General features: G+C 55.9%; 3 protein-coding genes across 3 annotated transcripts; 1 reads left to right on the forward strand and 2 right to left on the reverse strand.

Annotated features, from left to right (window-relative positions):
• Positions 1–2,054: 2,054 nt before the first annotated feature.
• On the forward strand, positions 2,055–3,700 carry CGCS363_v001814 (Aldehyde dehydrogenase; the record flags this gene model as incomplete). The annotated part of the gene is made up of 3 exons (XM_036633663.1): positions 2,055–2,176; positions 2,238–2,606; positions 2,689–3,700. The coding sequence occupies 3 exons, from the start codon at positions 2,055–2,057 to the stop codon at positions 3,698–3,700; spliced, it is 1,503 nt and encodes a 500-aa protein (XP_036501416.1).
• A 37-nt stretch (positions 3,701–3,737) lies between these two features.
• Positions 3,738–6,039, reverse strand: CGCS363_v001815 (uncharacterized protein; the record flags this gene model as incomplete). Its single annotated transcript, XM_036633664.1, has 2 exons — positions 3,738–4,935; positions 5,036–6,039. The coding sequence occupies 2 exons, from the start codon at positions 6,037–6,039 to the stop codon at positions 3,738–3,740; spliced, it is 2,202 nt and encodes a 733-aa protein (XP_036501417.1).
• Positions 6,040–6,849: 810 nt separating this feature from the next.
• Positions 6,850–10,353, reverse strand: tea4 (Tip elongation aberrant protein Tea4; the record flags this gene model as incomplete). Its single annotated transcript, XM_036633665.1, has 6 exons — positions 6,850–6,912; positions 6,964–8,795; positions 8,843–9,422; positions 9,469–9,485; positions 9,653–10,039; positions 10,326–10,353. The coding sequence occupies 6 exons, from the start codon at positions 10,351–10,353 to the stop codon at positions 6,850–6,852; spliced, it is 2,907 nt and encodes a 968-aa protein (XP_036501414.1).
• Between the last annotated feature and the right edge of the window lie 1,544 nt (positions 10,354–11,897).

Here is an 11,897-nt window from a genome sequence, read left to right on the forward strand (position 1 = left end):
TGCGTGTTGGTGTTGAATAGTTTTTATATCAACTGCAAGGATGAGACGGGAACAAGGAATGGATGCGCAATGACCGATGTTTCCCCCCGGGGCGTGGCATTCACTGATAAGCCGCTCAGTGTGGCAACGTATCAAGAAGCTGGTTCCAATCTCATTAAAAGCCGCATGTACTCTTCAACTTTTGCTCGCTGGTGTCGTAGCTCCCAAAACTCGATGCGGATTACTCAGGATGTATCGGAACTGTTGCTCATATTGTCAAGTCTCGTTCTGTCCCTGCTGATCATGTGTCGAGACAAGTCATTGGGCAACATCTCCCACACATCATGGTCACGGCCCGGTCGGCGGTTGGCGGGGTATGCTGTCTTTGCTCGTCGATACCTGCCTAAGTTATTCATTCCTGCATTTCCGTTACTGCGTCGGTAGTCCTCCCGTCGTGAAGACTGCATCACAAGATGACGTTGGTACCCCGGATTTTGCAGATAGCATGGGCTGGATCTCATTACGTACGAGTTGGAAGAGTTGACAGTTTCAAATCGTGGGGTAGAACCGCGGATTTGGGAGAGCCAGTCGTGTCGAGTCAGTTACGTTATTAGCCCGGCCCGGACGTCGACTACAACAGGCAGTTCAGCCTAACCACACCAGAGCCAAGTGAGTTAGTTGGACGAACTGATAGTGATTTCCCCTTTGTACCCACATGGCAGCTCCGCTTTGCATGGGTGACCTGATAAGGCAGAAGAGCTGTAGTTTTCACGCTGAAATATTAATGGAAAACCATGATACAAGAGTACGGATAGATCACTGGAATTAAGAGAGAATGAAACCGAAGCTGCTCGCATTGTATGTGTTATTGGACTGAAGCAGTCTTTCTGACACCGAATATTGATTCGACCCCTGATATTGAGCTTGTGGTTTGTAAGGAAGCATCATCTGTGAAGCTCAGGATCATTTTGCTCGCTGTACTCTGGATGTTTTGTCTTTGTTATCTTGCAAAAAGCCTTGGGCATATTGTGCCTCGAGGGTATTCACAGATCAAAACTACGTCTCCACCAGATCCTTTGCCCAAACTCCTCTTTCGTATTCACGAGGCGGCCGGCTAGTTTTCCTGTGGCTATGCTCTACTTTACCGTCGTCGTCATTACTTCTATCGTCGTCGCTTCTGTTATTGTCGCTTCTATCGTTATCGTCGTCTTCGTCGTCGTCGCTACTATTATCTGTAACAAGAGTAAGCAAGTACACAGGAAATATAGCTGCGCAGATACAGAAAAATTAGGCGGTCTCCACCAGAAAAGCTTGTATCAGCGCTGTGGAAGTCCCTAAGAGCTGGATTGGACTCCTTACGATGGCTGCACTGTTGGTTCGCAGTTGGGGGTGGATAAGTCGTTTGCCGCGGGATGTTAGCCGGAAAGTGGGAAAAGTCGATCTCGTGCGGAGAGATTGGGGACATTGGATGCCACTCGAGTTTGGCCCAAATTCTTTCCCTTTTCAGCATCGCGCCGTCTGCTTGTCAAAGCGGTTGTGCGGCAGCAGAATCCTTGCCCACGTCGGCCGAGCTTCGGTGAGCTAGAGCTAGAACCCTGGAAGGTGGAGTAGAGAAGGACGGCAGGTTTCAAGGTTGCAGTCTGGCCAAATTTCTTTCCTATTTCATCATGATAAACGCTAATTCACCGGGCACCGCTTACCATCGAGAAGTTCCTGCACCAAGATCGTTCTTCGCTCCGAATACGATAGGCTGAAATGTATCACGATATTCTATTTCAGAGCTTACGGCAGGTGCCAAACTCATTGCCCTCCGCGCCGGTGGGATAGATACCGGGCCGGGTTGTTCCCCCTCGTGGATGATGTCGAGTCATGCAATGTGCGACTATGAGGGTGACCGACAGCGCCGATCTAGAGTCCAAGCAGCCGGCATTGAAAATCCGGGGATCCTGTGCATCGGGTTCTGACCAGTATCAAAGTCAATTGCACGGTCCCGAGGCAGCTCGTTTATCAGAAAGCTACTTCTTGGGGACAGACTTACTCGGATCTCTTGTATCGCATCTACCACCACACACATTATGGCTTCCGTTAAGCTCACTGCCCCCAATGGGCGAACCTACCTCCAACCAACAGGACTTTTTATCAACAACCTATGGGTTGAGTCGTCTGACGGCGGGAAAATAGCCAGTATCAACCCTACGTAAGATTCTCTCAGCCACCAAGAAGCCCTTGCATCCTTTCGGCTAACACACTCGGCACAGAAACGAGCAAGAAATCACATCCGTCCACGCCGCGACGAGCAAAGATGTCGACAGAGCCGTGCAAGCAGCGCGGAAAGCCCTCAACCACCCGAGCTGGCGAGACCTACCCGCCTCAGACCGCGGCAAGCTCATGGCGCGCCTCGCCGATCTGATGGAGCAGCACCGCGAGACGCTGGCCACGATTGAGACGTGGGACAACGGCAAGCCGTACCTGGTCTCGCTCAACGAGGATCTCACCGAGGCCATCGAGACGCTGAGGTACTACAGCGGCTTCGCCGACAAGGTGTTTGGGCAGGTGATTGAGACGACGCCCGAGAAGTTCGCCTACACTGTCCGCGAGCCCGTTGGAGTTTGCGGCCAGATCATTCCGTAAGAACTCCTGTCCCCCCTTTCTGGCCCCAAGCTATGTCGAGGGATCTCTTTAAAAGCAAGTGGCTGATGACTTGTACAGTTGGAACTACCCCCTCGCGATGGCCGCATGGAAGCTGGGCCCAGCCCTGGCCTGCGGCAACACGGTCGTCCTCAAACCGGCAGAGCAGACCCCTCTCTCCATCTTATACTTTGCAAACCTCGTGATCGAGGCAGGCTTCCCGCCGGGCGTGATCAATATCGTAAATGGTCTCGGAGCCGTCGCAGGCGCAGCTCTCGCGTCTCATTTGGACGTTGACAAGATCGCATTCACCGGTTCTACTAACACGGCTAAGGAAATCATGAAGATGGCAAGCCATAACCTGAAGAACATTACACTCGAGACGGGCGGAAAGAGCCCTCTCATCGTATTTGATGATGCTGATCTGGACGTTGCCGTCCACTGGGCCCATGCCGGTATCATGTCGAACCAGGGTCAAATTTGCACCGCAACGTCGAGGATCTTGGTTCAGGACGCCGTGTACGACAAATTCCTGGCAGCGTTCAGAGAACAAGTGAAAAAGGTCTCCAGAGTCGGCGATCCCTTCGAAGAGAGCACTTTCCAAGGACCCCAAGTCACAAAGGCACAATTCGACAGGATCCTCTCCTACGTCGACATCGGCAAGCAAGAGGGTGCGAAGCTTGAGCTGGGAGGCCGGCCGTCCAAGCCTGATGGTAGCGGGTACTTCATCGAACCCACGGTATTCACCGGGGTATCACCTAATATGAGAGTCTTCAAAGAGGAGGTCTTCGGTCCGTTTGTCGTCATCTGCCGATTCAAGTCGGAGGATGATGCCATCGCTCTCGCCAACGATACGCAGTACGGCCTCGGAAGCGCCTTATTCACCACAGATCTGACCCGTGCCCATGCCGTGGCCAAGAGAATCGAGGCTGGCATGGTGTGGATCAATTCAAGCAACGACAGCGACTGGCGCATTCCGTTTGGTGGTGTGAAGCAAAGCGGAATCGGCAGGGAATTGGGCGAGGCCGGTCTTGCTGCCTATTCAAACATTAAAGCCATTCATGTAAACCTTACTAGACAGTCGAAGCTATAGACACTGGGGTGGTTTGCACCTGTAAGGAAATTACTACCTAAAGTCCCTCTGAAAGTGCTGTTACTGTCACGACCGTCCTGGTCTCCCATCCCTTCCCCTCGACGTCAACCACAACCCTCTTGCCCTCAACTCTCCCCTCCTTTACTCTCCCACTAAACACAACCCGCTCATCAACCTCAACCACCATCCCCTCCTCGAACGGCACACCAACAACCCCCTTGGTCCCCCTCTCCGCAAGAACGGCGATCTTGAACCTGCCTCCACCTTCATCAACCCACTCGACCCCAACCCCCTGCCCCTCAGGCGTCGGCACAACACCCCTCGCCCACCTCAACCCAGCCCTGACCGGCATCACGCTCCACGTCTTGAACCCGGGACTCGTCGGCTTCACCCCGAGCACATACGAGCTCATCAGCGGCACGATCCCCGTGCTCCACCCGTGCGCCATGCTCGTGTACCCGTCCTCATACGGCCGCCCGTCCGGCCCGATGCCCTCCCAGAACGTCACCCCGGGGTCCTGCCCGCCCATCCACCCGTACAGCCGCTTCATCTCCTCCACCGCGCCCTCCGCCGTGCCGTCCCCGCCGTCGACCTTCAGCCGCGCCGCGAGCTCAAAGTAGGACACGAACGCGTACACCCGCTGGCTGAACCCCTGGCCCACGGCGTCCGAGTCGTAGAACGCGTTGCCGTACGCCCGCGACGCCGCGCTGGCGTAGTACGCCAGCACGCCCTTGGCCTTGTCCCCGGACACGACGTCGGCGAGGATGGCGATGCTGTTGCCGTCTTGCGCGTGCGCGGCCACGTACGAGTCCGAGTCCGCCCCCGTCGTGCCGTCGTAGAATGCGCCGACGCTCTCGTCAAAGTTCCTCTGGGCCAGCGCCTTGGCAACGTCGTCCCCGCGCGAGGTCCACCTCTCTTGGTCCGCCGTCTTCCCAAGCTGTGCCGCCATCTCCGCCGCCCGCCGCAGGGCGAGCACGTACAGAGCGTTGTAATACGTCACTGGCCCTTGCCTCGGAAGGAAAGCGTAGTCACCATACCCGCCCGTCCCGTTAAGCCCCTTCGTAACCAGACCTGTGTCCGGGTTCGTGACGGAGGGATACCAATTATCCATCACAGCCAGCAGATTCTGGTAGTACGTCTCGAGATAGCCCATATCGCCGGTGTACCACACATAGTCGTGGCTGCAGACAACCCACCACAGAGGGTAATCAAACAGCGGAAGCGTGTAATTGTTTCTGCAAACCGTCAGCAAACCGTCAGCAAACCGTCAGCAAACCGTCAGCAAACCGTCAGCAAACCCTCTCCTCCACATCAAACACGAATCCCGAAACTCACATGCTCGCCGGCGGAATCCACCCATCCCCCCTCTGCCGCCTCGCCAGGTCCGCCAACACATTCCCGCTCGCCTCCGCCACCAGGCCCCCGTGCGACAGAAACGCAGTCAGCGCCGCCACAGCCAGGTCCCCGACATACGGGTCCCGGTCCCGCTTCGGCGCGTCGTGGATCACCAGCCGGCCCTCCAGGAACTCGCTGTCCGCGTCGCGCGGCTCAATGTCCTCCGCCCGGAACGTGTCGATGCACAGGTCGTTCGTGTACACCCCGTCGAACCACCACCGCGTCAGCTCGCGGTCGCTGCACTCGAACCACCCCCGGAACGTCTCCGGCGTCCCGTGGAACGCCGACAGCGCCAGGCTCACCGACGCGATCTTGACCTGCCCGCGCGGGCTGGTGTGCGGCGCGTCCGACGGCAGCGCGTCCAGGTAGATCCGCAGGTACCGGAACCCGTGCAGCCCGTCCACGCAGACCTTGCCCTTGCCGCCGCCGTCGCCCGGGTACTGGCACCCGTGCTGCGCGGTCCAGACGTACGGCTCGCTGCGGACTGCAATCTGCTCGCTGCCGGGCGTGATCGTGTCCCCGTTATACGACCGCGAGAAGTCGCTCACGTTGCTGAGGAACTGCAGCGTCTCGGAGAACGCCAGCCGGATCCCGGGCCTGGCGTCACCACTCTCGTCCGGCGTTTCAGACCCGGCAAAGGAGATGGAGACAATGCCGACGGTGTTCTGTCCAAAGTCCACCGTCACGGATGGGATCTCATCCGATTCGGAGAGCCGGGTGAGGACGGTCGGCCCGCCCTCGCCGGTGACCAGGCCCGAGGGGTTCGCGACGTCCCCGCGCGTGAGATCCGGCAGGACCCGCGCCGGGAAGATCGTCTTGGACTTACTGGCGCGAACGTAACGGTACCAGCTGGGATCGTGGGAGGCGGGGTCCCTCCAGTCCGGGGAGATGAGGCTCCATTGGCCAGTGATGAAGGCGAGGATGTTCGTGAGGAGGCTGGCCATTGGATCTCGCTGACGCAGGTCCAGGAGTATCGTCTTTGGTCAGAATCAGGCACTAAAATTAAGGTACTTAGGTCAGAACACAGACTCACTTACCGGTGGATGGGCGGTATTTAAAGACGACGGAGGGGAGAGGAGAGGGAAACGGCAAGGGCGGGAATGCGGGGTCCCGGCTTCCCCAGATCGGACGATTTGCGCGCCGGCAGTTGGGCGGAGGCTAACTCCACCACCCCGGCATCCCGCAGATCACCTGCGGATATTGCTGTCGGGTTCCACCACACGCAACTGCATGTTTTACTCGGAATGGAACTCGACATGCGTCTGCTGATTTATCTCCAACAATAAGTTGTGCCGATCAGCAGCGAAAGTCACATGAAACGGTTCAGCACAGCATGCAAGTCATCGGATCTGCAGATGAAACCAAGTGGTATTAGACGGCGTTGCGCCTAATCTGTCTCTCGGAGCCCACACCAGCGGGCTGAAGACACCTATGCAAAGCTGATGCTTATGTCGCGACGCTGTGGAAGCGAGGCGTTTCTAAACAAAAGAGAATAAAAAGAACGAGGTAAGAACAAACCGTGCAGACTGGTATGTCCACGCATGTCGAAAACAGAAAAACAGAAAACTGCAAATCCGCGCACAAGTATCCATGGTGCTAAGGTTCATATCAGCGACCACGTTTTTCAATGTCGTCCATCAATCCGTAAACCCTCCATCCGTTTCGTTCCAGGACGCCAACAAAGTCAAGAAAGGTACTGTACACATTTCGCTGTCCCCAAAAACAAAGTTGATGTTCGTAAAGGGAGGCACGCCTTAGACCGTGCCTCGAAGTCTTTGCTTGCGTGCTAACCAGTCGCCAAGCATGTTGTCAAGTTGCTGGGCCTGGTTAGTCGTGACGCATCACCAAAAAGGGATAGATGCACTTACTGTAGTGATTTCTGCCAACTTGGCGTTCTGTTCGCGGAACAAGCTTCCTGCGACGGGATGATCCGGTCCTGCGGGAGCAACATCGCTCTTGTCATATACAACGACCAGCATGTCACGGATGTCTGAGCTGGAGTCGAAGAATGCTCGGAGCTTCGCGTCGTTCCAGCTACTGCCGGTGGTGCTCCCTCCTGTTGAAGTTGAGCTGGCAGTCATCGAATCCTGAGCGCGATGTCTGCCCACCTCATCGGCATCGATGAGCTCTGGCGATGGCGATGAGGAGTGGCCATCCTGACTGGAGGTGTCGACCATGAGCGCAGGCGGGTTGCTCGTCGTAACTGGAGAGACTTGAACCGGCGACTCGGAAAGGCGATCCTTCTCCCGATCCGCAGCGGTGGGCTGGGATTGGGGCATGGGTTGCGAAGGAGTGATTGTCCTGTCGGTCTGGGCACTTTGACCGCTCATGTAGCTATCGGGGAAAGCACCTGGCACCGGGCGGACCAGCTTTTCGTCCTTCGGCTCCTCCTCAACTGGTTGTTCCACAGAGGGACCACTGGGGTCAATCTCTTCGCCAGATGAATCGAAATCGTCGAGTTCCACACGCGACTTGGCCTTCGTAACCTTTTGGGGTTTCGGCTCCTTGGGCTCGCTGCTTCTCGAAGGCATGATCTTGGACAAGGACGATTTTTGCGAGTGCTTGGTCTCGGCCTTCTTCGGTTCGGCGTCGGCATCGGAAGAATCGTCCTCGACGATACGCATAGAGGCAGGCGGCACATTCGACACGTTATTGGGTCGGCCTTCAGAAGAGATGAACTCGCTAAGTTCTCGGGTAGCAGACTTTTGTGGCGTTGTTGCCCCCTTCCTCGACAGTGATGGCTCCACCCTAGGCTGTTGCTTCGTGAGCTTGCTTGCTGTCCGTTCGGGCCCGCCTGAAGATCCGCCGCTTGTCCTCGGCGACGACGGCTGCTCCTCAGACTCCCGGTCTTGTGATTCGGTAACAATATCCATCGACCTCTTGCCAAAGGACTCGTCATCATCGTCCACAACCTTCTTCTTGTCCTTACGCGAGAAGAAGCTCCGGATGGCGCTGGGCTTCTTGTCCTTCTCCTTCTTATCCTTGTCCTTCTTCTTCTTGTCATCCTTCTTGTCGGGTTGCAGCTCCTTGTCCAACTTGTCCAGACTGGGTCGTTGCTTAACACTTTCCGTCGTCGAGGGTCGTGAGCTGTTGTCATCGCGAAGCAAGTTAGGCGTAAGCGTGATCTTCTTGGTCTCGACCGTTTCGTCCTTAAAGAAAGAGTCGGTGTTCCTGACAGTGCCGTTCCTCGATCGACTCGGGCCCTCTGGCTTCTCAAATATCTCTCCGCTGTCGCGCTTTCCGTCGTCTTCCGCAACCTCCTCTTTCTTGGTCGGCTCCGCAACCTTGACTTCCTTGATCGTCCTGGGCTTCAGTGGCTCGACCTTCGCCGTCTCATCTTCCGCCTCCTCAGTTGACTGCTGGGTGGCAGCCTGTTGCTGCTGTTGCTGTTGCTGTTGTCCCTGCTGTTGAGAGAACATCTCCTCCATATCCTCTTCATCCGAAGAATAATCAATGTCCGAGTAGTCGACAAACGTCGGTGGTGCGAACGCGACGGTCTTCTTCTTCTTCCTTAGAGCCGTCTTGAAAGTGCTCTTGGACTTCTCTCCAGCTTGGTCTCCAAGCATTGTAGCGGAAAGCTGATCTAAGTCAGAAAGGTTCATCTCTTCCTGGGAGGGAGCGACTACGTCAATATTCCTGTGCTTGTTCAAGCGCGCCAGTCTCTCGGTTGGCGTCTCAATATGCTCTGCCGGGAGATAACCTAGACCTTTGTTAGAAATGCTGACGCAAGGGACGCGGGGGTCGTACCGATGCTGCTGTCCTTCACCACTCGCACCAGCCACCAATAGCTGTTGCTGTCATCTAGTAGCACCATGGTATCTCCCTTCGTGGCATTCGCTTGGCCTTCGACGGTCGCGACAAAGGTGTGGAGGGCGTAGACAAATTCGAAATCGATGTCCTCTGCTTCGTGTAAGCACTCATTGCCCCAGCCGCCAGCAATAAACCTAGAATCATCAGAGAAAGAAAATTCGTCATCATCATCTTCGATCGAGGGTTCGTAGGGTATCATGAGCGAGAAATCGCTGTCGTGTTCGTCGTGGTCGTCGTCAAGGTTTGCTTCGGCCGCTTCGTCCCATTCTGCCCGCTCCATCTCAGCGCGACGCTGCGCGAAATCCTCAGAGCTAGATCCGCGGAGTCGAAGTGGACGAACCACTATCGGCCCATGCTGTGCTACACTCTCCAGTCCAAACTTATCCTCAAACTTGTCGCTCCGCTCCTCGTCCCAGTCTTTTCCGTAAAAGAGACTACCGCCAGCATCATCGCATAACTCCTCGTAAAGCTCGTCGAAGAACTGGTCGTATCGATCGTCGTCGTCGGTATATCGGTCCTATTCGTTATACTCACCGCGAAGATGATGATGACTGGTTGCTGACGCAGAAGCCTTGCTGTGCTGCCAGGAGTGTTGTGTAGGTGGATATTCACGAGTTTCGGTGTAAGGGGAGGAGGACATGGCCTCGCTGAAAGCAGGGGAAACAGGAGAATCGCGATCTCTCATGGCTTGCAGAGAATCGACTCTCCGTGGCCAGGAATGTGGAATTGTAATCGAATTGCACCCACCATCTTCAATCGAAGGCGAACTGGAGATCTTGTCCATCATGTCGTCGTCCAAGCTCTCGTCCGTGTCGTCCATGTCTCCGTCGTCGGAGTTACCCGACGTGCCTCCATTTTGCGCGATGGCCAGCGCATCTTGTTGTTTCTTGCTTGCATCGTCCATCGCGCCGCCGTTGAGCCGTTTGGAGACCTCGTCCGCGAGATCGTCTGAATCCGATACGTCGTCGTCGTCGCCGTCGGTGAAGGAGAGTCGCGGGCTGCGCGCTTGTATTTCGGCGGATTCTTGGGCGATCTCTTGGAGAGTCGCAGCCTGATGCGGACCAAGCGAGCCGTGTGGGCCTCGGGGATGATCTTTTGCTGAGGGTGCGTCGTGATCTTGGAGGTCGATCGTGTCTAATTTTGCGACAAAAGAGGCAAGAGGTCAGCGTGACATGCCAGCAACGGAGCAGGCAATTAGGGGTTGTTTTTTTCCCTGGTCAGAGGGGGGAAAGGAATTCTGTGAGATTGATCGGCCGCGGTTCCAGCCGTTAGACCAAGACGGGTTCAGGCTAAGCTCAGACACAGAGAAGCCCAGGGCCAATTGGGAAAGGGGAAGAAGTTTGTGTTTTGGGGGGAGAATAGTGTGATGCGCCAGGAGGAATGGGAGTAGGCGCGGGTGTTTTGGGTCGCATAAACTTACCAGCGCGAATAATGTGAGGTCTTGTCATGTTGGATTAAGGTCGTGGGCCAGCAGAGGAGCCAGCCTAGAGGGTCGGGGATGTTCGAATTGTGGCTGTTGTGACGAGATGTCTCCTGAGCGTCAGGGACTTGGGGGTTCGTGTCGTAGTATTGGTGGTACAGAGAATCTTCGTGTCGTGCAGGCGTGCGTCGTCACAGTTTCCTCTGGGCTATCCGTATTTTTTCTCAGCGCTTGGCCGCCAACCCCCTTGGGCCCGTCAGAATGGCAGAATGAGACCCTGGTAGACGACGTAGGGGCGGTACGGATAGTACTACTATCATGGAGCGAGGGTGAGGAAAAGCCGGGGCGTTGGACAGAATGCCAAGACACGGGCGAGGGTGGTCTGGAGACGGAGACGGAAAGGGAGACGCAGCAGCGACCAACGATGGGAGAGAATGTCGCTGCGCTGAACTGGAGACGACCAGAGGCTTGGAGCTGGCTGTTTGGTGCTTGGTGGGCGTCGACGGGGGGTGAAATTGCGACTCCGCTGTTTCGTCGGCTGAAAAAAAGGGCGGCCAGGTTCTGGTTCTAGCGGCGCGAGATTGTCGTCGGGGCGGCCAGGGTGTGTCGTCCCGGGTGGGTGGTGGTTGATTAGCCCGGGCGTCGGCGTTGCGATTGAAGAGACCCAGGGAGGGATGTCGCTTGTCTGGATAAATTGGGTACAGATTCAATCAATTGCGTGAGGTGTTCGCTGTCGAGTACAGGATCCGTAAAGAGGCGAGTGAAAACGCAGATGCGCGGAGGAGTAGCAGATGCAGTTGTTGGTGGCCGTGTGTCGCGTGGTGCGTCGGTTGCAGCCAGACCGTTGTCAGGTCAGTCCAGGACTGCGATGCTTGGTGTCGACAGAGAGGGGGTTGGTTTGAATGGCTCGCCAGGCTGGGCTGGTAAAGAGCCGGGCTATGAATAGAACAGGGAACGGCGCACTGGTGAAGGAGGCGCTGAGGCGAGGTGAGGCGAGCCCGGCGAGTAAGGCGAAGAAGGTTGGGTATCCGTAGCGTACGGTGCGGTACGGTAACGGTAGCAGAAAAGAAAAGTAGTGGGATGAAGTTGGTAAAGAGCGACGAACAAGGGCGGGGGAGAGTGGTTGGGATCGTCAATTGCGACAGAAAATTATGAGGCTCTCATCAAGGATGGCCCAAGAGTTGGTCCGGGTAAGATATTGGCGAAAAAATGAGAAGGAGGAAGGAAACGGAAGGAAAGGCGAAAGGTAGACGTGGAGGCGGGTTTGGAGTGAGGTAGTTGTTTGTAGGAGGGATCTGCCCAAAAAGTTGTGTGTGTGTGTGCGCCTGGTGAATAATATGACGAAGGCGGCACGAAGGATAAAAAAAAAAAAAATTGGCCAGGACCCCTTTGCTATGCTCCCGATGTCAAGACGAATAAAAAATCCAATCTACCTAATAATGTGAAAGAAAGAGCTACTGCAGGAGACGGGAGAGATTGGACCAAGGTAACAGCCATAGGTGGTCAGAAGCAGCGTCAGGTATCCTCCGTACTCAACTCTCAGTCATTACCTAGGCAAGGAAACGGGCTTGC

Source organism: Colletotrichum siamense (assembly GCF_013390195.1).
Source record: "Colletotrichum siamense strain Cg363 chromosome Unknown KSG_Cg363_contig01, whole genome shotgun sequence".
In the NCBI taxonomy this organism is placed as follows: Eukaryota; Fungi; Ascomycota; class Sordariomycetes; order Glomerellales; family Glomerellaceae; genus Colletotrichum; species Colletotrichum siamense.